At 54.8% G+C, this 22770-nt stretch overlaps 1 protein-coding gene across 1 annotated transcript in view; it reads right to left on the bottom strand.

Annotated features, from left to right (window-relative positions):
• Positions 1 to 22541, bottom strand: part of CDH22 (cadherin 22) — a 65871-nt gene extending 43330 nt beyond the window's left edge. The window contains exons 1-3 of the mRNA XM_030309471.1: positions 22287 to 22541; positions 13716 to 14010; positions 1407 to 1526 (exon numbers count right to left, since the gene is read on the bottom strand). Of these exons, the coding sequence (XP_030165331.1) occupies positions 1407 to 1526; positions 13716 to 14010; positions 22287 to 22541 (670 nt within the window). The remainder of the gene's footprint in view (positions 1 to 1406; positions 1527 to 13715; positions 14011 to 22286) is intronic.
• Between the last annotated feature and the right edge of the window lie 229 nt (positions 22542 to 22770).

Below are 22770 nucleotides of genomic sequence, written 5' to 3'. Positions count from 1 at the left end.
TTAACCCCCGACCCCAAGAAAACAAACACACAAGCAAAAACCCAAAACCCAGATCCATCACTCACATACACCCTCCCCCACTACCCTTAGAATAAAATCCAAGGTCTTGAGCCTGGCTTGTACTGACTGGGCCCAGTCGGGCCCCCGCCAGCCAGCCCACGTCACATCTCAGCCTGCCTGCTTCCCCAGTCTTGAGTTGCTTACAATTCCCCTCATGCCTCAGGCTGTTGTTTCCCTTCCTAGTTTTTTGCCCGCACCATGCCCGCTGCCTAGAATGCCCCTCTCTGAGTCGCGTTCAGGACCGCACTTTCTGGGCCTTTGGGGGATCAGCTGCCACCACCTCCCACAACTTTGCATCCCAACTGCTCGTGCGTGTGCCCCAGCCCCCGTCGGACTGTGAGTCGCAAGACGGCACCAGGTAAACATTCGGGGCTGCCGCGTCTCATCTCCCGCCGTGGCCCCTGCCCTGCCCTGCCCTGCCCCTCCCCGCTGGGCGCCCGCAGCCACGCCCCGCTGTGTGACCTCAGCGCCGCGCTTCTCTGGTCTGGGCCTCTGGCAAGGCCCCTCAGAGACGTCATCGGGTTCTAACCTCAGACGAAGGGAGTGGGGGCTGTGTTTGGTGGTGCCGGGGGAGGGAGAAGAAGCCAGGAAGTCATTCTTCTCCAACGGGGTCCTCCCAACAGATCCGTAACAACTGCCCTTTGAACAGAGCGTTCGCAACTGCTGCAAAGATGCCCTCCACCAGCTGACTCCCCCGAATACACGTACGACCGGCCCCCTAAGGGCTGCAGACCACACTAGCCTCACTTTGGCACCAAGGACACGAGGGCCGCTTAGTTCGGACCTCCGAAGTCCTTTCAGGGCGCCCCATGTGGCCGCATCCTGCTTCTTTGTTTCTCTGCCAGTCTTGCCGGCGCCCCCAGGCCTATTCTTTTTTTTTTATTTTTTTTTTTTTAAAAAATTTTTTTTTTCAACGTTTATTTATTTTCGGGACAGAGAGAGACAGAGCATGAACAGGGGAGGGGCAGAGAGAGAGGGAGACACAGAATCGGAAACAGGCTCCAGGCTCTGAGCCATCAGCCCAGAGCCCGACGCGGGGCTCAAACTCACGGACCGCGAGATCGTGACCTGGCTGAAGTCGGACGCTTAACCGACTGCGCCACCCAGGCGCCCCAACCCAGGCCTATTCTTTTCTGTCCCTCAGCCCTTCGCTCTTTCTGTCTGGCCGCCCTTCCCTCTCTGCAACCCTGGAACAGGCAACACGCTTCCCGCTCCGGCCTCACCCTCTGCGCTGTCCGGTTAGAAGGCGGATCGCAGACCTTGGCCCGCCCTCTGGCCCCGCCCTCTCACGCCCCTCCTCCGAGTCCGCCCAGGCCCCGCCCCTCTGGCCTGGCCCTGCCCCTCACCGGTCTTGGGGTCCACGGTGAAGTGGTGCTCGCCGTCCAGCACGCTGTACACCAGCCGAGCGCTGCTGCCGTACGTGGGGTCATCCGCATCCGAGGCCATCACCTGCATCACCGACGTGCCTGGGCCCGGGGGACCAAGAGAGACGGGGGGGGGGGGTCACCCGGGGGCCGCTGTGCCTGTCCTCCCCACCCCAGGGAAGCTGGGGGAGGAGATGCGGGCTGGAGGTCATGGCTAGTCCCCTCACAGTCCCCATCCCCACACCGACTCCCAACCCGCTTCCTGATCTGGGGCCTTCCTGTGGCTCAAGCATGACCATGGAATCAGAGCAGGATTCAAATCTCCCTTTGGTGGCTCCCAGCTGTAGGAAGGCAGCCTCTCTGAATCTGTTTCCTCGTCAGCAAATGGGGGTAGTCCTTGGTTCTTAACGTCGAGGGAATGCATTTCAAACTCTCAGGGCAGACTAGGCTCAGTCTCTCAGTGGGTGGTGGCAATGGTCATCTTCATCAGTTAAGGCCATAAGGGTCAGGGCTAGAGCCAGGACTGGAAACCAGGCACCTGACTCACAAAGCAGGGGTCTCCCTACCCACCCCAGCCCCTCCTGACTTCTCAAGGGAATTCTCTTTCTCCTGCCTCCCTCCCCCTCCAACCCGATGAGAGTTGGGGCAGCCCAGAGGATAACCAAGTTCCCTGGGGCTCAGAGGCCAGTGTCATTTGTATCTGGGGCAGGAGGATGGCAGGGCCCAGCTTTCCCTTTGGAAAGTAGTTGGCTATGGGCCCTCCTGCCCTCCTCGCCCCTCCCCCTAGGTGCCCAGACAGTCCCTGCCCCCAGAAACACACACACACACACACACACACACACACACACACACACACTTCTCCACATGCTCCGCACGCTCTGCACGTAGGCTGCTGGGGAGAGTATAAATTGGATAAAAGTCCATCAAACAGCGGCAATTAAGTTATTGATTTTCGACGCTGCCTCATTAAACTGGGAGCTTCTCTCGGCCTGTCCCAGAGATGGCTCTAATTTGACATCATGTTCAATTTGACGAAATCAGGGCTTGGGACGTGAGGCTGGACAGGATGGGGGTGAGGGGAGGGGTGGGGGAGGGGTTGGATGGAGACACAGGCAAAGCCTTCTGGGCCATCTGAACCTTTCCAGAAAGCAGGGGGTGAGGTAGAAGACTCAAGAGGAATCTCGGGGAGGGGGCTGCTCAGGACCTCAAGGGGATGAGACTTGAGACCTCAAGTTTCACCCAAGGGGATGAGACTCAGACCTCACTTCCAGCAGATGCTGTCTTCTGAGTGCCCTGCTAGGGAGGGGATGGCGCCCAGACCTGATGAGGTTCTGGGTGGGGCCCTCCTGTGGCTGAAGTTGGACTCTCTGGGCCAGCAGGGTGGCACGCTGGGAGGGGAGGCCCATTCACTGCTTGGCTAATGAGTGAGGCTCTGGAAATGCTACTGCAGCAATTCTGCTAAGCCCAGCCTGCCGCCCGCCTCTCCCGCCTCCAGCCTGGGGCCCTCGATCATTCCAGACAGACACATGTATTTATTTTTCACTCTTTTGCATTTCTCATTTCCTTCTCCGTGTCCCCCCTCCCAGCCTGAGCCTCTTAAACCGGCCCTGCAATGCACCTCTCTTTGGCAGCTGCGGTTCCATGTCAACCACGTCAGGGCTGCCCAGAGAAGCGAATGTCCAGCTTCACCCGCCACTTAAATCCATCATCTCTAACCCTCATAGTGTTTCTGAGAGGCAGAGTGGGCCCCTTCAGGGTGCAGGTGAAGAAACAGGTCAAACAGGTAGAAAGACTTGACCAAGAGCACACAGAGAGGAAGTGGTGGGATTTGAGCCCAGGACTCTCTGAGACCAAAGCCCTCCTGGGTGGCAGAGTCAGCACAGGCAGAGTGGCTCTGGGGATGGTGGCCCAGGGTACTTAATCAGGATCAGTGATGACTCCACCACTTATTAGCAGTTTGACCTTGAACACATCACAAATCCCTTTGTGCCTCAAATTCCTCCTTTGTGAAATGAGGATGATAGCACTACCAAACTGCTGGGATTGGTTTTGAGAATTCAAATAGATTTCCATGTTCAGCACCGAGGACAGTGCCTGGCCCTTGCTAAGAACTCCGTGAACGCAGGTTGTTGTCTCGGAGGCAAGGCACGCCAGTATACAAGAGTACAATCATGCCTCCCTCACAGACATGCTGAAAAGGGCGAAGATACATAAAGCATCAGGCTCATGGTGGGTGCTCAATAAACAGTAGCTGTTGTAACTGTTATGAGAGAGGGTCTCCCTGTCATTCTCCTCTGCCTGTTCCCCCCACCCTTGGACAAGGCACAATGTCAGGCTGAGTGACTCCCCAGGGACATGGTTGATCTCTCTCTCTCTCTCTCTCTCTCTCTCTCTCTCTCTCTCTCTCTCCCTCTCTCTCCCTGTCTCCCTGGCTGCATCCCAGGGACTCCTGCGGGGATGATGGAATCATTTCCCCAATCCGGGATTCTTTATTGCAGCCATTATAGTTAATGCCGACACGTGGGGATGGTGAAGGGCCAGTGATTCACCACTGGCTCCCCTAGCTCCAGACCCCCTCCTACTTTCTTCACAAGTCAGCCGTAGCCCAGAATGAGCAGAGAAAAGGGTGCCAGGCCTATGGCTGCTATGAGGCCACCTCAGGGTCATACCCCCTACATTCAGCAGTTTGTATTTTATAATGACCATCATGTCCAATCCCTCCTTTAGTCCTCAGGTCAACTGTATGATGTGGATGCAGTGTTGTGCTGGTAAATGTTTAACCATCGTCTCCAAGGGGTAGATGGGTGGGGAGGAAGGCCCTGCTTTGTAGTGGTTGTTGATTTCCATGTTGATTTCCAAATACTCTCACCAGGGCCAGTTTCAAGCTACCAATGTGCATCAACTGGCTCACAAAACAGAAAATCACTATTTCCCTCTTGTGAGCTGATAGGAACAAGCATAGTACAATCCTACATCAGTCCCATTTTACAGATGAGGAAACTGCTATGCACAGGGAAGGGTGAAAATGTGAATTAATAATAAATGATAACAAAACCCACTATTATATATCATTATCCGATGATAATGATAGATTACATTTATTGAATAACTACTTTGTGCTAGATACTACAATAAGCCATTTACGTATATTATCTCATGGAATTTGCAAAATAAGCTTGAAGTAAGCTCTAGTAAGATTTCCCCTTTACAGACAGAGAAATGAGGCTGAGTGAGGTAATGAAGCCCTTTGTGCCTCAATTTCCTCATTTGTGAAATTAGGGTAGTATTACTCCCAAACTCTCGGGATCATTGTGAGAACACAAATAGATTTCCCATGTTCAGAACTGAGGACAGCGCCTGGCCAAGTTCACCTGGCAAGAGGCGGGATTCAAACCCAGGCCGATCTGATATCAAAACTCACACGTGTCTGGACTTGTAAAGTAGGAGGTCAATAAGAGTCGAAGTAGACAGGCAAGTGAGAGAGGGAAGAGTCAGAGAAAGGAGAGGGAGGGTAGAGGAGGGGAATGGCAAGGAGCTGCATTCAGGATTCTTCCTGCCCAACAGCTGGTTCAAGCTCAGACTTCCAGAGGCAGGACTGGGATTGGCTAGGATGAGCTGGTCACTGTCGTGGTGCTTATGCCAGCCAGCTGTTGAGCTACATGGGGTCAAGGGCCTATAGGCTGGCATAGGAAGGGTTGCCCAAATGATTCTTGGGTAAAACAGGATCTCAGGGCCCAGGGTTCCATGTGGAATGTTAGCTATGGAAAGGCTGGTCCTTGGAGAGCACAGAAACCAGTGTTTCTCAACGTGGCTGCACATTAGAATCTCTTAGGAGCTTTAAAATAAAACTGATGCTGAGCCCCACCTCAGACCAATTCAACAGCGCTCTCCTGGGGTGAAGCACAGGCAAGGGTATTTTTAAAAGCTCCCACAGTGATTCTAAGTTCATCCCAGGCTAAGAACGGACGCCCTAAACCAAACCCCTGATTGAACTGATGAGGAAACTGAGTCATTGAGCCTTTGCTCCATGACCCTCCCAAGGTTCTACCATTAGTAAGTGGTAGGGAAGGACTCAAACCCAGGTCTGTTGGAGCCACCAGGTCACCCTCCTGGACTCACTGCACTTGTGCTGAGACCGGAACCTGGAAGGAAGAAGTGAGGATGACACACGCCACCAAGTCAGCAGTGCTCCTCCCAGGCAAAACCAGCACGAGACAGCTGACCCTCCTGCGAGGAGATGACCCTGGGTGACCCTTGGGTTCAAATCCCACCACTTCCTCACTCTCCCTGTTTGACCTCTTTCCTCACCTTTAATCTAGAGGACGCCCCTCTGCCTCTCAGGGATGCTCCGAGGACTAGAGATAATGGATTTACCCGGCTGCTAAAGCTGACCATGTAGCAGCGCTCAGTCGTTTATTCCTCTCTCCTCTCTCTGCATGGTCAGAAGGTCTCTGGGGCTGCGTCCTCGGCCTGGAGTAGGAGATGCCTGGGCACCATTATCAGGAGGGGGTGGGGGGACATGGTCACCCCTCATCTCTGGTTTATCTGGGTGACTCTGACATGGTTTGTCATGGAGTCAGAATTGGAACCCGGGGCCTGGTTCCCAGGCCAGAATTCTTTCCTTTCTTGTCCCCTCAACTTGACTATCTGTGCTCTGGGACTCCCAGGAGGAGTCCCAGTTAGCTCAGGAAGGAGGTGGTGCTGTGTGGAAGGGACTTTAAGGAAGTCATCCCCACCGACTCCTCAGCTGAGTGGCTGTGGGAAAAGTAACCTGACTGGGCCTCAGTTCCCCTTCTGTGAAATGGAGATAACACCTCCTCCTTCCTGCCTCCCTGGGTGAGGGAGGCCCTTTAATGAGATGAAAGAGAAGAAGCACTTTGGAAAAGAACAGAGTCCTCAAACGAGGTGACCAAGTGTCATTATTACGAAGATGTTTGTAATTATTACCATCCTGCCTCTTCCCTACCTCCCTTTGCTGCCCTGCTGGGCCTGGGGAAACCCTCAGCTCACATTTAGCTTCTCAAACATTTATAAAAAATGAGTCCCACCCCCTGCTGCTGCTAGAACGGCGCGGAATGCTTTCTATTAAAAATTAAAAACCACTTGTCGAGTCCCTGGGAACGTTCAGATTACACGGGAAACAAACCCCTTCTCAAACTCTCCCTCCCAGCTCCCTCTTTGATCATCACTTATAACGCCGGCTCACTGGGCTGACCTCCACAGCTTTCGCCCGCCCAGCCAGGGCCGCCTAATGACTTGCTGGAGAATGCAGGAGTGTGGCTGCAGGGGAGGGGGATAGAGGGATAGAGGGGGAGGATGCAGGCCCAGAGACAAGTGACAGAGAGGGTGGCACTGAGAGAAGGGGCTAGAAAATGGGTCAGAGACAGAGAGACAAGGGATTAGAGGGGCAGAGATTCAGAGAGACGGGCAGCAAGAAAAGTGGGAAAACAGATACTCCGACATATGGGCAGAAATTAGGACAGAGACAGAGAGATGAGCAGCAGAGAGGCAGAGATACATAGAGACAGGGAGAAAGTGGAACACGGAATGTGACAGAAAGAAGTAGAAATGCAGAGATAAAGTCAGAAAGTAGACTTATATAGAAACAGAGACAGGCAGAGATACATATTAAGCAAGAGGAGAGTGGGAGAGAGTGGGAGGGGGGACAAAAAGAAGAAGCAATTCTGGCTCCGTTGGATGAGGCTGCCCTATGTTGCCAACACACTTCTCCAGGGGCTCCAGTGACCTCTGCGACACTGTCCCCTCCCTTTCTCCTCATAGGTCCCAGCCACGGACTCACCCGTGCAGGCCACCCCTGAATATTTGTGGGAGCCTAATCTGTCCCCCTGAGAGAAAGGACTCTCCTCCATTCCAGTGTGAGACCCTTGTGCTCTCTGTCCTTTCCGCGTTTAAAGGGGACCCTCTAGTAAGTAGTCTGGTCACCTTGTTTGTTTGGGACAGAAACATTGCAAGTGTCTGCGACAGGATCCCTCTGCCTGTTGCAGAAAGCAAACATTTTTTTTTTTTTTTTTTTTTTTGCTTATAGTTCAGTTCCATTCAGTCATCCGACATCTACAGAGCACCCACTGTGTGCCGTACCCTTTTGCACGGGGCCTGGCCTAGAGACGGTGCTCGTGTTTGTTGAATAACTTGTTGATGGAAACGACAAAGAAAGGCAGGGATACCGTCTTCACCGTCCAGGTTCCCTGGGCCATGGGGACGACTCTGAGGGCCAGGGCCTCTGCTCCTCTCTGCCACCTCTCCCCACCAAAAACTCTCCTGTCCTCTGCCCCCCACCCCCGCCCCCGCCGATCCTGGGTGGTGAGAGCCAGTGCCGTTGCTAGGCAAGGAGATATTGCACATATAGATCTTCCTGGACTTTAATTAAAAACATCTTTAGAAGTTGTCTCTGCAGAGGCCAGCGATTGATTCCTGGCTTGGGCCCGAGGGCTGCTGAGCCACACTCTCTCTGGCTGCAGACAGGACAATCGGAGGCTCCCAGCTTGCTGCTGCCCTCCCCAAATGAGACCCTTGGGGAACACACTGCCTCCTGCCCTCCTCCTTTCCTCCCTGCCACCGCCCCCCTCCCCCTAGCACAGGATTCAGCAGTCAGAGAGTACGTTCTTCCAATTTTTATCTCCTTCCCCTCATGAGTCTCAGTTTCTTCAGCTTTGAAATGGGCATGTCAGCACTTGACCCGAGAGCGCCCGGGGGAGCGAAAGGAGATCAGGGACGTGAAAGCGCTTTTTGCAAGCCGTCAAGGCCCTGTGCCTGGCTGTTTCCCACACAGGCTGAGGCCAGTGGCTTGGGTTCTGTTTCCGGGTTCTGGGTCCGGTTCTGGCCCCAGCTCTTACTCTGGAAACTCAGGCAAGTTACTTTATCGCTCTCTGCATTTATTTCCTCATTGGTTAAATGAGGACAGTAATACCTGCCCTGCTTATTCCCCAGGATTGTGAGGATAAAGGGAAATAGCTCTGCGAAAGCAGTGTTGGCTGACAGCTGTTATTTAGTAAATGTCCCAAGAAGCGTGGACTGTACTGCAAAACGGCCTCTTTTCCATCTATTAAAGATGCTGCTCACAGAGGAATTGGGATACGTGGAAAAACCAGCCATGGCAGAGCCCCTGCCCATTTCCACAGCCCACTGAGCCCCAGTCCCAGGGCCCAACAATGCCAATCCTCTGCCGAATGAGCCACCCCGGGGGCGCCTGGGTGGCTCAGTCGGTTAAGCGTCCGACTTCAGCTCAGGTCACGATCTCGCGGTCCGTGAGTTCGAGCCCCGCGTCGGGCTCTGTGCTGACGGCTCCGAACCTGGAGCCCGCTTCGGATTCTGTGTCTCCCTCTCTCTCTGCCCCTCCCCTGTTCATGCTCTGTCTCTCCCTGTCTCAAAAATAAATAAACGTTAAAAAAAAAAATTTCAAATGAGCCACCCCGTTCTCTTGCCTTTGCTCGCAGCAGACATCACTAATCGATTGCGGCGTTTTCTCCAGAGTTTGAACGAGGCCTCAGACTCCTTCTCAACACAACCCTACAGTCACTGCCAGTTGACCGGAGTTGGCCCCAGAGACAAAACTGATCTGACACCACTTTGAGGTCAGGGGGAGTGTCTCGCTCATCTCTCCATCCCCACATACCTAGCAAAGTTGCCATGTACCCAGTAGGCACTAACACGTGTTTATTGAATTGAAAGCAATTGCTTATTTTTCTACCCCCTTGGGGCTATATATAAAGTAGGTGCTAATAAATGTTTGCTAAGTTAGGTGACTCATCTTTGCAACCCCGACAGAGCCAAGTATACTGGAGGCCTTGTACATAATGGGTGCTAATAAACATTTGTGGATTTAATTCAATTACTTATCTTTACATCCCCTGCAGTGCCCAGAATAAAGCAGTGGCTAATAGATGTGTGTTGGCTTGAACTTCTCATTTCTGCATCCTCAACAGTGCCAAGCACACTGTCTTATACGTAGTTGGCATTAATAAGTAGGTGCAGTTGGATCGTGCATGAAAGCCCTGCGGAGACTTGCTGTCCCCTGGCCAGGTTGTGACACTCGTGGGTAGGGGTCTGGTGCCCCCAACATGAAGCGATTGTCCAGTCCAAGTCTTTTCTCTCAAAACTCACTCTCTTGTTGATTTCATCCAGCCTCGACCTTTAAGTTCCTCCTCTCTGCTGATGACTTCCACAGTTGAATCTCTGACCCTGATCGAGCTCCTGACCTCCAGACTCAGAGATCCAACTGTCCCCTTGACAACTCCACTGGCATTTCTGGTAGACGTCTTAATGTTAACATGTCTGAGAGTGGAGTCTTAATTTTGTGCTGTAATCTTGCTCTTTCTGGAGCATTCCCCATCTCAGCATCATCCTTGCCTTGTCTCTCTTTCACCCCCCAATATCCAATCCCTCCCAAACCCCGTTGATTCTACCTTCAACAGGCATCCGGAATCCCATTCCTTCTTAAACCCTACACTCGCCTACGAATCAGCCTCACCTCTCGCCCGCATGATCGCAGCTGCCTCTGCGCTGATCTCCCTACTTCCAAGTGTGTTCCCGAAAGTCTATTCTCAGCATGGTGGCCAACAAGTCGGCCTTTAAAAGTATAAGTTCGATCACGGCACAACCAAAATCCTTTCAATGGCTACAACGTCCTACATGATCCGGCTTCCGGAACCTCTTCTGATCTCATTGGACACCCTCCCCTCCTCTCTTACTCCTCTCTTCACCCACACTGACCCCTTGCTATTCCTCAAAGGTGACAAACACACAATGCCTCAGGGCCTTTGCACTTGCTGTTTTCGCTGCCTGAACAGTCTCCCTCCAGCTTAGTGATTCTCCAAGTGTGGTTCCTGAGCCAGCAATAGCAGCATCGCCTCGGAATTTATTAAAAATGCAAACATTTCTAAAAGCCCAGACCTGCTGAATCAAAAACCCTGGGGGGAATAGGGGCATCAGTCTGTATTTTAACAATACACTGTAATGTGGGTGCACAACAAAGTATTAAACCGCTGTTTCACATAGCTCCTTGGTTCCTTCAAATGTCCTCTTTTATTAAAAAAAAAAAAGGCCACCCTGACTCCTCTTTCTAGAATAGCACTCCCCCAATATAATGCCCAGTTCCCTTAGCTTCACAGCATTTGGACCACAGGGCTGATGCTATATTGGCTTGTTTATTTCTTTCTTGTCTGTCTCCTTGCTCTATATGTATGTAGGTTTCCTAAGCATCCCCAACGCCCGGCACAGAGTAGGCACTCAGTAAATGTCTGTTGCGTGAACGAACCCCTTCGGTGCTTAGAAGAACACTTTGTGCCCAGAGAGAGGCAGGGACTTGCCCAAGGTCACGTAGGGAGCCAGGCCTCCTGACTGTCGGCCGCAGGACCTGCTTCACCGCATCAGGCTCGGCCTGCCTGGCTGCCCCTCCTCAGAAGCGTGGCTCATCGGAGGCCCCCGGCACACTTCCCTTCCTTTTTAAGCTGTGAGCGGTTTAATTTGCGAGTGCCGCCGCCTTTCATGTCCCAAGCTGCGTCCCTGCTCCCTCTGATCTCCGAAGCTGCCCAGATCCTGGTGCCGCCTGTCGGGCCCGCCCTCCTCAGCCCAGATCAGGAGGCTCAGTAATTGTGACTGATTTTCAAAGCTGCCTGCAGTCTCCGCAAGCACCCCGGTGTCAGATTTGCTTCCCCTTCAAAAAGTTGCTCAAATGAAATAAACTAATTTAATTTCTGCTTCCTCCCTCCCCCTCCTGGGTTCCTTGGCTTGTCCGAGTTGAGTCCCAATGCCTGACTCTTCCCTGAGCTGAATGTCAGAGTCAGTAGGCTGGGAGAGGGAGGTGAGGCAGCACAGGGGCGCCTGAGGCTGATACGAACCCGGCGGTGGTGGGTGCGGGGGGGGGGGGGGAGGTTCTGCCTCCAACAATCTGGGTGACCTTGGATGTGCCCTTGCCCTTCTCTCGGCCTTGGTTCCCCCAAGTCTGACACAGAGACATTGCCACTCCAACAGTCTGGGACCCAAGCCCTGACTTCCTCAGTCACCGGCTTGCTGTGTGACGGTGGGCACATTTTCTCCTCTCTGAGCCTCAGCGTTCCCATCTGTCCAATGGGGATGCTACCATCAGTCCTGCCATCTCTCAGAGTTGAAGTGGGGGTGAAGTGGTGGAGACCTGGTGGATGCCTCCCTCTGAGTCCCCTGTCCCCACCCGTTCTCCGAACTGTAGTAGAGGGAGCTTTCTAAATGTCCATCGCGCCCTTGCTTAAGTCTTTCCCAGGTTCGGTGCCTCCCTCAAGTCCTTCGGGTATGGTTCTTGCTTCCTTCTCCAGCCTCATCTCTTCCCACCTTTCTGGTCTTTTCTGGTCTTTCTGGTCCGTTAGGGATGAAGCGAGACAGGGCCAGAGTCTGAGTGGGTGAGTAGGGGCTGCAGGACCAAGGAAGTCCGAGACTTGCCGTGTGACCGTGGACACATCACTGCCCCTCTGAGCCTCAGTTTCCCCCGTTTTCAAAATTGATTTCTAGGTAATCACTGGGCTCTGAAAGTCCACGGGTCTTTGCTCCTGACAACTTCCGATTTCTCTCTCCACCGAGCCCATATATTGAAGTGCCTTTCGCAAGGTCTCCGCTTGGCAGTCTCATCAGTACTTCCAACTCAGCACGATGGAAACCAACTCCTGATGTCCCTCTGTCCTCCAGACCTATTCCTCCAGCTGCTCCTCCCGTCTCAGTAAATGGAAATCCCATCAGTTTAATTGCCCAGGTCAGAATCTCGGGAATCATCCCCGAATTGTCTCTCTCTCGCACCCCGCATCCCATCCATTAGCAAATGCTTTCAGCTCTACTTTCAAAATACACCTCACAGTCGACCTCTTCTCTATACCCTTACTGGTCCCACCTCGTTCCAAGCCACCATCATTTCCTGCCCAGGTAATTGCAATATCCTTCTCAATGGGCAATCTGCTTCTGTCCCTGCCCCACGGCCAGCCCCACCACCATCTAATTTTCACCGAACAGCACGGGATCCTGTTAAAACTAAGTCAGATTGTATCCGTCCTCTGCACAAGCCTCTCCACTGACTTCCCGGCTTGCTCAGCATAAAAGGCAGAGCCCTGACTGTGGTCCACAGGGCTGCACGACCCGATCGCCTCTCCACTTCTCCTCCGGGCCTTTGCAGCTACGGTTCCCTCTGCCTGGAATGCTCTTCCCCCAGGGCCTATCCTTCACAAACTTCAGGCCTCCATTCAATGTCGTCTCCTCAGATAAGCCTTCCCAGACCAATGACGCGTGTGTTCACTTGCTTCCCGCCTGTCTTCCTCAGCCAGAAAGTATCCTCCGTGATGGGGAGACTTGTCTGCCTTTTCAATGCCATGTTCTCAGTGCCTGGCACCTAGTAGGTCCTTGTACATGCTTGTTAAGTGAATGAATGAATGAATGCACTCAAACAGACACATAGCACGTCCTGTGCACGCACAGGCCTTAAAGTGCCGTTTGACCAGCCACATCTGGTCACTGCACACTCACGTGTGAATGCACATGCACACCAGGCATACGTGCGGACCTGCGCGCGCGTGTGTGTGTGTGTTTACAGCAGCCTACACCCACATTCATGGCCTCCTGTAGCTACACTCTGGTGGAGCCTGGCCCGCGGGGGGTAACGTCTGTCTGTGGCTCTTGCCCGTGTCTCTGTAGGGGTGGCTGTGTCTGTGCGTCAGCTCCATGTGTGTGGGGGGCTGTTTCCTGAGTGGGGTCGTATGTGGCTGTGCTGGGGGTGAGGTCATGTCTGGTTGTGTGGCTGGGCCTCGTTTCAGCTGTGTTCGGCTCTGGCCGTTTCCAGGTACAGGTGCGCCTGCGGGCAGGTGCACCCGTGCCTGTGTAGGGGCTGTGGCCAAGGGCCGTGCGAGGTCTGCGTGGGGCTGAGCTCCGGGGAAGGGCCGTGTGCAGGTCAGCCGAACTTGTAAGTGGGGCTGGGCCCGTGTGCGTGACTGCACGTGGGGCGTGTCCGCGTCCCAGGGTGTCGCTGCGTCCACACGTAGGGCCGTGTCCGTGTGGGGTCCGTGTCCGTGAATGTGCCCGAGGTCACGTGTGTGCCTTTGTCCAGGGGCGCAGCTGTGACCGGGTCATAACTATGCCTGAGCCCCTGCGGGCACCTGGGCTCATGCCCGTACCCCCTGCCTGTCTGGAGCAGCGGTTCCTGTCTCTCCTGCCCCTCTAGGGTGTCAGCCAGTCCCCACGGCAGGCCCCCACTCAGAGCCCCGTAGCTCCCCTTCCCCCACGCCCTGGCTCAGCCCCGCGCCTCTGGAGCCCGCCGCCCACCTGTGGGTGAGAGCTCAGCCACGCTGCCAATGTAGGGGCCGTGCAGGAAGCGGGGCTCGCTGTCGTTGATGTCCTGGACCTTGATGATGAACTCCGACTCAGGCTCCAGCAGGCGGTCGGTGGCGCGATCCCGGGCCTGAGCCCGCAGCGTGTAGAACGTTTTCTGCTCCCGGTCCAGGCGCTCCATGGCATGGATGTCTCCCGTCAGCTCATCAATCAGGAAGATGGTCCCAGCGCCCTCGCCTGAGATGGTATACTTGATGGCCCCGTCACCCTCGTCCGAGTCCGAGTGGATCTGGGGAGGCAGGGGTGGGGGGGCAGGTCAGTGGGTCTGGCGGGGGGGGCCTCGGTGCTTGCATTTCGAACAAGCTTCCAGATGGCTGTCTCTCACCTCATCCTGAGTTCTAGGTCCAACCCCCGCCAGACTCTGAGCCTGGCATGTGGTGGGGACAGGGAGCAGAGAAAGGGAGGGGGGAGGAAAGGGAATGCACACCGAAGGGGCACCTCCTCCGTGCCAGGAGCTGTGCTAAGCAATTCACGTACTTCTTTAAAAAAAAACAAAAAACAACCTGCTAGAGGAGGTTTTCTATCCTTATTTTACAGCTGGTTTTCTTTTTCCTTTTCCTCCTCAGGACTAGAGTAGTGTTATTTTACAGCTGGTTTTCTTTTTCCTTTTCCTCCTCAGGACTAGAGTAGTGGGATGGTCTGCTCAAGGTCAGACAGCTAGAGGAACGGATCTGGCCTCCGGCTTGGGCTTTCTCACTCCGTCGTCAAGCCTTCTGGGAGCAGCCCTCGGGGAGGAGGAGGCAGTGCGACGTGGCCCTGGCTAGAGCATCATACCCCTGGGTGTCCCCGCACAAGTCACTGCACCTCTCTGGGCCTCCCCAGTCACCTCCTCTGTAACACGTGGATCATACGGGCACCTCCCTCCTCGAGGTGCTGGGGGGCTCAGTTTAAAGTCCACAGAAGATATTAGCACTTGCCTGGCACCACGGGGCACGTGATATTTACCAGCCAACATGGCAGGGGCACTGCCATGGCATCGCAGCAGGGCCCTTGCTGGGCCAGGCAGGACCCTGTGGCTACGGGACCAGGGAGAGGTCCAAGATGCTGAGGCAACTGGGGCCAAGGGAGAGGAGAGAGATTATTTACTTTTCCACTATCTTAACGACCGGCTCAACTGTACTGGTGTGTACCAGCTGAAAATCAGCCCTGCCAGAGACATAATAAGTGTCCAATAAATGGTAGCTATCGTTATTATTATATTATTTACTAAATGTTAGCTATATATAACTGGGATTTAATCCAGGCACAGTGAGGCTCCAAAGCCCAGCCTGTTTTCACTGAACTCAGATTTCTTAGGCAAGGGACCAGGAGGAAGGCTATTCTCCGAAACGGAAACACCTAGGTCCTGATCCTCCAATGCCCAAATTTCTGAGGCAGCTCTAAGCACAGGGAAAATCATCCAATGAAGCTGGTGACCTTGGGGGGGGGGGGTCCCTGCCCCGCTCTAAGCTTCTACAGAGATTGAATGCAAATGACAGAATCTTTAAGGCCCCTTTCGGGCCAGAATGCCACGTACCCCAGCCCACTCAGCAGGATAACAGGTGCCAATGAAGTCGTCGCGGAGAGGGACGAAAGCCCACCCCTTGCCACGCGGGAGGAACCCGGGTATAAATTCTGCTAGTGGAACTCTGTGTCTGAAAGGTGGATTATAGAAGTGCCATTTGGAAGATTGAATGGCCCATAAACATTTTCATATTTCATTAGCCGATTAATGGGCATCTCTCTCTTTTTGGCGAGTCTGCTGATTCTCAGCAGAAATTGCGGGGAGTAAATGGAGGCGTCTGGTGGAACCTTTCCGGGTCCCCGTCCTGTTATAGATTGCCCCAATTAATGCCCGTTCTGGGCTCCACCGAGAAGCCTTCTTCCTGTCCAGTTACTGTTAATAGATTTCTCATAAGTGGCTGGATTGTAAAAACCTCATAACTCAGTTTAATGCCCCCAATAAAATTATCTCAGGACGTCAGCCCTGAATCATCGGCAGTGCCGGGGATGAGGAGACCCGTCTCTCCTGTTTGCTGTTTATGTCTTCCCTCCACCTTTGCCCAGGGGAGATGGGGACAGGAGAGGGTCAACTCGTTCCGTCTGCGAGTGCCTCCACGCACTTTCCAATCAGACGTGTCGCCTGCTTGTTGTGTCAGTGAACGTTTCTGAGCCGTGTGGTGGAACAGACAGCCTGGGGGGTGATTCTTAACAGCTATCATCTAAGTAGTTTTCAGCTCTGCCCTAGGAAATATACTATTCTCCCCATTTCTCAGATGAGAACACTAAAGCACAGAGAGGGGAAGTCATTCACTGTGTCACACAGCTAAGGTCGGGAAGCCGATCTCCTGATCCCATCACTCACCCACGCTGGGATCATGGGCTTGTTCATGTTTCCTCTCTGAGTCTGTTCTGGGTGCAGTGAGGATTAAAGGAGAGCACTTCATAATGACCCGAACCCTCTGTAGATCATCGCCGCCTTCCCTTTCTGTCCCCTGGCTCTCTATCCTGTCCCTGCAGACCTTACTTGCTTACATGTGAACTCAGACTCCGGGCAGGGATCACTCACGAGTGACGGGTGGGGAGGAGGGAGTGGAACCCAGCGGTGATGTCACCGATGTCCTTCTGTGAAGAATGACCTGGGGCTTACGCGGTGGCCCAGTGGCTACCCTCCGGGGACCGCAGAGTCAGACCGGGCTGAGTGACGTGGGCCAGAACCAAGAGCTCAGAGCTGCGGGTTTGGGCCTGGCTGGGGCTGCCTGCCCAGCCTGCCTGGGTCCCAGCTCCGGAGTCAGAAAGTGCACCTGGGTCTCTATCCCAGAAGGACACTTCTCAAGACTCTCGGTTGTGAGTGGAGGCTGGAGGACAGTGCTCTTATGTACAGAGCGCCTACTATGTGCCAGATGTGTTGTGGGGCCTCTGTAGAAATCTAATTCCACGATGGAATTAGATGCACATCAATGTAACCCCCTTTCCCAGGTGAGGAGACTGAGCTGGGCCTACATCTGTTTGACTCCAAAGTGCAGTTTGTCCGTCTGTGGCCCCTGCGAATCTGTCAGTCTGGCTGGAGGAGGGGGCCCGGACACACACCCCTTTTGCCTCGTCCCGGCCCCAGTCACAGGCGGCCTCTCTTTCATCATTTGGGAGAGGACTGCACATCACAGATCAGGAGAGGTGACGGGCTTTGGCTTCAGGACCAGCCACCGGAGTAGCCTCTCCACTGCCCTGCTGCGTGGCCCTGAGCCAGAAGCTGCCCTTCTCCTAGCCTCAGTTTTCTCATCTGTAAAGGACACGCTGTTGCTCCCCTGCGCTCCAAAGATCCATGAGACAATGTGGGGAAGCTTCTGGCACATGGTAGGTGTTCGATGCAAATTAGTCTCCTTTTCCCACCCCGGTCTCAGGAGGGGGCAAGGGTCACCCTTCGTCCCCGTCTCCTGACACAAGACCACAGGCTGAAATCCTGACCTGACGGAGAGACAGGGGCATCATCTAGTACCTTCTAGTACCGTCGTCTGCCTTTAATGTTCGTTTTTGAGAGAGAGAGAGAGAGAGAGAGAGAGGGGGGGGGGGGGCAGAGAGAGAGAGGGGACAGAGGATCCGAAGCGGGTTCTGTGCTGACGGCAGCGAGCCCAACGTGGCGCTTGAACTCTCGAGCCGCGAGATCATGACCTGAGCCGAAGTCAGATGCTCAACCGACGGAGCCACCCAGGCGCCCCTACCTTCTTGTCTTTTAAACCTAGCTGGTTTTCTCCTTCAGGCTACCCTCTGAGGTGCCCCCCACCCCCACTTCGTCCTGCGCACGCTCCCCCCGCTGCTCCACACTCCCCCAAACACCTCAGTGTCGCACATCTGTCTCCCCAGCTGTCCTGAGCCTCAGAGGTGTGGACTAACTTTGATTTATGGCCGCTGAACTCCCCATGCCTGGGCCTGCAGAGAAAGTATGGGGGAAGTGAGAGAATGGAGTGTGCGCGTGTGCATGTGTGTAAGAGTATATGCACGTGTGAGTGTGAGACGTGAGCGTCTTGAGGACCAAGCATGTGGCTGTTCGTTCCCATCTACCCAGGACCCAGCACACAGCCTGGCACCAAAACGTATTGAATAAATGAACACGAAACACACAGCTGCCAGTAAGACTCCCCAGCTGCCTTCTGGGATTTCTGGAGGATCCGATCACTGTTAAACCCCAGGTGGAGAAGGGCCACCAGACACACGGCTAGACCCTTTACCGTAACCTCACTGATGTCTCATTATGATCTTGTGAATCAGAGGTTTTTCTCTCCCTACTGCACAGATTGGCAAGCCGAGGCTCAGAGAGGGTCTATATTCTACCTAAAGTCACACAGCTAACAAGAGGCAACCCTGAGGCCTCACTCTGCATCCTGGGTTCTTTCCTCCACGGCCTCCTCCTCGAGTGTGGACTGGCCCAGAGGAAATTCCCCCTCCTCAAGCCCCAGCCCTTGATCATAAACAATGTGGAAAACACAAGAGTGATGGCTTCTCATCCCGGGGGGAACTGAAAAATGGGATTTATGAGGCCATTAATTACTTCCTCCTAATTAAATCAAAATTAAATGCGAGCAGAGGTACGTTTTCCTTATTAAAGACAATTAAACGGACAGCGCAGCTACGCAAATAAAACGAGTCCAGGATTTAAACGGAAAGCAAATCAAATAAAAAGCCTCCCCCCCCCAGAATGAGGGGGTCTGTTCACGCCTGTGCTTCTCGTAAACCAGGAGTTCATCAATTTTCTTTAAATATTAGCAACTTAATTAAATCTGCTCTCCTCCCCACTTTAATCCTGCTGTATATCTAAAATAGATCTCACCGCCCACAGGAGTTGGTCATAAGTGCTGACCCCATAATTCTATCTTTTTAAAAAAAAAATTAAAAAATCCTACAAAATCCACATCCAGCTGACAGAAGCCCCGGGGGAAATTACAGTTCGGAAAAGGGATTAGTCAAAGTACCCAGATTGTATGGAAATCTGGGAGGTTGATTTGAGGGTGGGTGCTGCGGGAAGGTTCCTGGAAGAGGTGGGCCGGGCTGCTGAGGGGGCAGGACTACGGAGGGAGCCGCCGGTGCGGGGCCTGGGTGGCGACCGTAGCGGGTAGTGGCCCCAGCGGTTCCTGCGGGTGCCGGGTGGCGACAGGAGTCTGGCGGTGAGTGATGAAGAAGGCGCTTGTAAAATAGGTTACCGTTGGGCGCCCGGGGTTCACTCGGCGGATGGTGCTGTTGCTAAGCTACCTTTGGAATTCGACAAGGACGGATGCTCCCAGCGGCTCCCTGGGGCGGGGGACCAGGAAGCAGTGAATTCACGGAAACGAGAAGTCCTTGTTTCCCAAAGAGCCAGAGAGTGTGGTATGAGTGTGTGTGTGTGTGTGTGTGTGTGTGTGTATGCGTGTGTGCACATATGACCGCCCACACGAAGGTGGGGCTCGGCTGGAAAGGAGACAGGTGGTTTTTAAAAGTCCAAGCTCATGTTCTTCATATTCCTATCGAATACGGAATATTCAGAGACCACCTGCCCCCTGCCCACCCCCCTCATCCCCCGCACCGCTTCGTGGTGAGAAAGCAGGACATCGGGTTGCCAAGAAGGCTTTCGGGGTTTGGGGCAGGGGTTTGTAGTGTTCCGTGTAGCTGGGAGGCTCGAGGTGGTGGGAATACCAGGCGAGACCTCTAATAATAAAAGCTAATACGGAGCACATGCCAGGTGCAGGTACGAGCTAAGCTAGGTCCTTGACATATGCTAACTCGGGGGACCCTCACTGCAACCCTTTGAGGAGGGGATAGTAACAGCCCGTCTCAGCAGATAAGGAACCCAGGGTTCAGAGAGGTTAAATAACGTGCCCAAGATCAGAGAGACAGTAAGGGGCAGAGCTGAGATCCGAGCCCGGCTGCCTGGCTCCAGGCGGCCCCCTTGAGCCACACGCTGTATGCTGCTTTTCCGAAGAAAGCGTGCTCTGAGCAAATGTTTGCAAAGGGGTGGAAACTTCTCTCTCCTCCCCGCACAGAGGTGGGCTCTGGGAATAAGAGAGGGGGCTGGGGTGAAGATGCCGGAGGGGAGGATAACACCGTCGTGGCAGCAGTGGGGATGTTGGGAGAGGCTGCCTCAAGGAGAAGAAGGACGCCGGGGCGGGGCACGGTGCTTGGCTCGCAGCCAAGGGCAGTTACACTGCACTGGGCCCGCAGCTGGTGTCGGGATATCGGGTCTCTTGGGTTGGTTTGGTCACCGGGTTGCTAGGTGACCTCGGTATGATGTTCTCTGCCTCAGGCCTCAGTTTCCCAGCCTTATAATGAAGGGACTTAGGCGACAGACGGTGTTTCCTGGAGACAGAGGTAGGGTTCCACGCGTGCCGGATGCAGTGCAAAGTGCTGAATCAGGGGCGGGTTTCCTTCATCCTTGCAGGACCTGGGTGGCTGGGGGGGCCTCAGAGCCCCAGTGGCCGGGCAGACAACAGAGCCCAGGTACCCGAGATCATCAAGCTGACGTTTAGGCAGATGTGTCCGAGCCCTTCTCCGTCTCTCTGGGGTTTTCCTGGACCCAAGTCCATCTCCCAGGCCTGGATGTCTGGGAGAGGTTTGGAGAATGTCTGGGAGAGTGTTTCAGAGGAGAATGAGGAGGAGACAACAGCGAACATGCGGCAGGCTGAACACCGAATAGGCTGTTTTCTTCCTTAATCCTTCCAACAACGCTAGGACATGGTCTCTTGTAGCCGCCCTTTTACAGATGAAGACACAGGTTCAGAGGGGTGAGGTAACTCGGTCAAAGTAATATGGTTCACGGGTTGGCAAAACCAGGCCCGAAACTCAGGTGCATCTGGCCCCCGAGCCTGCCTTCTTAGCTTTCCTCACCATCAGCTACGGCCCAGACGGTACTGGTTCCTTCTTTCCCACCCCCTGACTCCATTCTGCCAGCCCCGCCACCTCACTGCCCTGGCTGGGAGTCAGGAGTCCTCAGCTCTGCCACTAGTTGGCTGGGTGACCTTGAGGCCACGTCTGGAGGGAAAGTAGCCACGGACCAGGGATTACTGTGTCTAGACCTAAAGAAAATCTAGGTTTCTTGCAAGACAAACCTAGAGATTTACATCAAGGCTTTCCTCCCCTCCCTGATCCCTGAGCCTCCGAAATGAGCATGTTGGTCAGTCTCCCAATTCTCAGACTCGTTAAGCACACAGGCAACTCCAGAGTTGGTCTCTTCCCCGTGTCGGCCGACCAAAACTTCCTGGAAGGCTGACCGGCCTCAGCAGAAACCAGAGAACTGTACCCTAGAAGCAGCTTCTGCCTCCGTATCTCAACTGCTGACAAGCCTCTGAATAAGCCAGCCTCCTTCAGGCCTCCAACTCTTTGCAGAGGCTATGCCCTCTTCTTCATCAGCCTGATGAACTCCTACTCATACACCAAAACCCAGCTCAGGTGTTTTTCTCCTCCACGAAGCCAGCCAACAGATACCATTTGTTGACCGTCTGCTCAGTGCAAGGTGCTACCCTGTAACGTGTTACCAGAGCATTTCTGCTACTCCGGGGAGCCTCCAAATGGCAGAGGCTGGATCTTACTAGCCTCTGCCTCTCCAGCGTCACACCCATGCGGGGCTAGGGACTGGAAGGGCTGAACAAAAGTCCTTCCCAGCTTCATACGCTCCGAAGGCACAGATCTTTAGCCACATTCACGAGCATTTACTCAGGGAGTTTGAGAAAGTCACTTTCATTCATTCTTCATTCATTCATTCATTCATTCAATGAACAGTTTGCGAGCAATGTCTGTACTGGATTTAACAGTAAGCAAAACAAACAGGGTCTAATAGGAAAAACATACATGAACTGCACAAACAAACACATGCCTAATTAAGTGCTATGAAGGAAAGCTATGGAGACCTTGGAGGGCACATGACAGGGAGGGATGGCCACACACAGGGGATCTGTCCACGCCTGGTGTGGTCAGGATGGCTTCTTTGGGGACGTGGCATTTGAGTGGAGACCTGAGTGTCAATACAGTGTAATCAGCAGAAAGAGCAGGACCGACCTGTTGCGGGGGAGGAAATAACCCAGGCAAAGCGGCGGGGGCAGGACTGGGCGGGGCACTGTAAGGACCCGCGGGAGAGCCCTGGGGCTGAAACTCAGAGGAGTGTGGCAGAGGGGGCTGCAGGGGGAGCCAGATCTCTGTGGGCAACGGGACGAAATTTGGACTTGACCCCAAGCGCGTGGGAAGCTATTGAAGAATTTTAAGCAGAGTGGAGAGAATACGTGTGTGACACGAGCAGATCTGCAAACTTGCTCCTACATTCTAGATGCACGGCTAGATGCAAGACGGGGGGGCCTGGGTTTACCGGGGAGAGGGACCGGAGGAGGGCGTGGGGCAGCGGAGGGAAGCGGCGGGCAGGACCCAGTCGTCTGCCCCAGGCGGGGCGCGGCGGGGCGGAGGCACCAGGGACTGGGACGGGGGTTAGGGGAGCTGGGGTCCCTCGCGCCTCCCAGTGGGTGTCTCCGGGGTCCAGGGCGCGGGGGCAGCGGGTGCGGGGGCCCACTTTACCTTGCCCACGTACAGGGGCTCGGTGCCCGTGTACTCCTCCACCACGAAGAACTGGTTCCACACCCAGCCGCGCTTGACGCGGCCCGAGCCGGGCGCGCCGTCTTGCCGAGCCCCGGGCGTCGCCGGCGCGGGTGTGCCCGCCGCCCACAGGCGTCCCGGCAGCGGCGGCGGCGGCGGCAGCAGCAGCAGCAGCAGCAGCGCGGGCGACAGCGCGGCTCCCGCCCGGAGCCCCCGACCGTCGGGCCGCGGCCTCATGCTTGGCGTGCGCCGGGCCGGGGCCCAGGAGCATGGACGGGAGGCACCAGGGCGTCGCCGCTCGGTGGCAGCACGGAGCGGCGCCGCGTCACATGGTGGCTTCAGCGCGGCCGCCGGGGCGCCGCCCCCGACGGGGCACCCGGACAGGCCCGCGGCCCTGCGCGCCGCCCAGCGGCGGGGGCGCCCGGCTGCAGGGGGAGGGGGCGCGGCCGCTCCCGGGGCATGGACT

The sequence above is a fragment of the Lynx canadensis genome, chromosome A3 (assembly GCF_007474595.2).
Source record: "Lynx canadensis isolate LIC74 chromosome A3, mLynCan4.pri.v2, whole genome shotgun sequence".
Taxonomy (NCBI): Eukaryota; Metazoa; Chordata; class Mammalia; order Carnivora; family Felidae; genus Lynx; species Lynx canadensis.
Note: the sequence above shows the minus strand (reverse complement) of the source record. Positions and strands in the feature narration are given on the sequence as shown.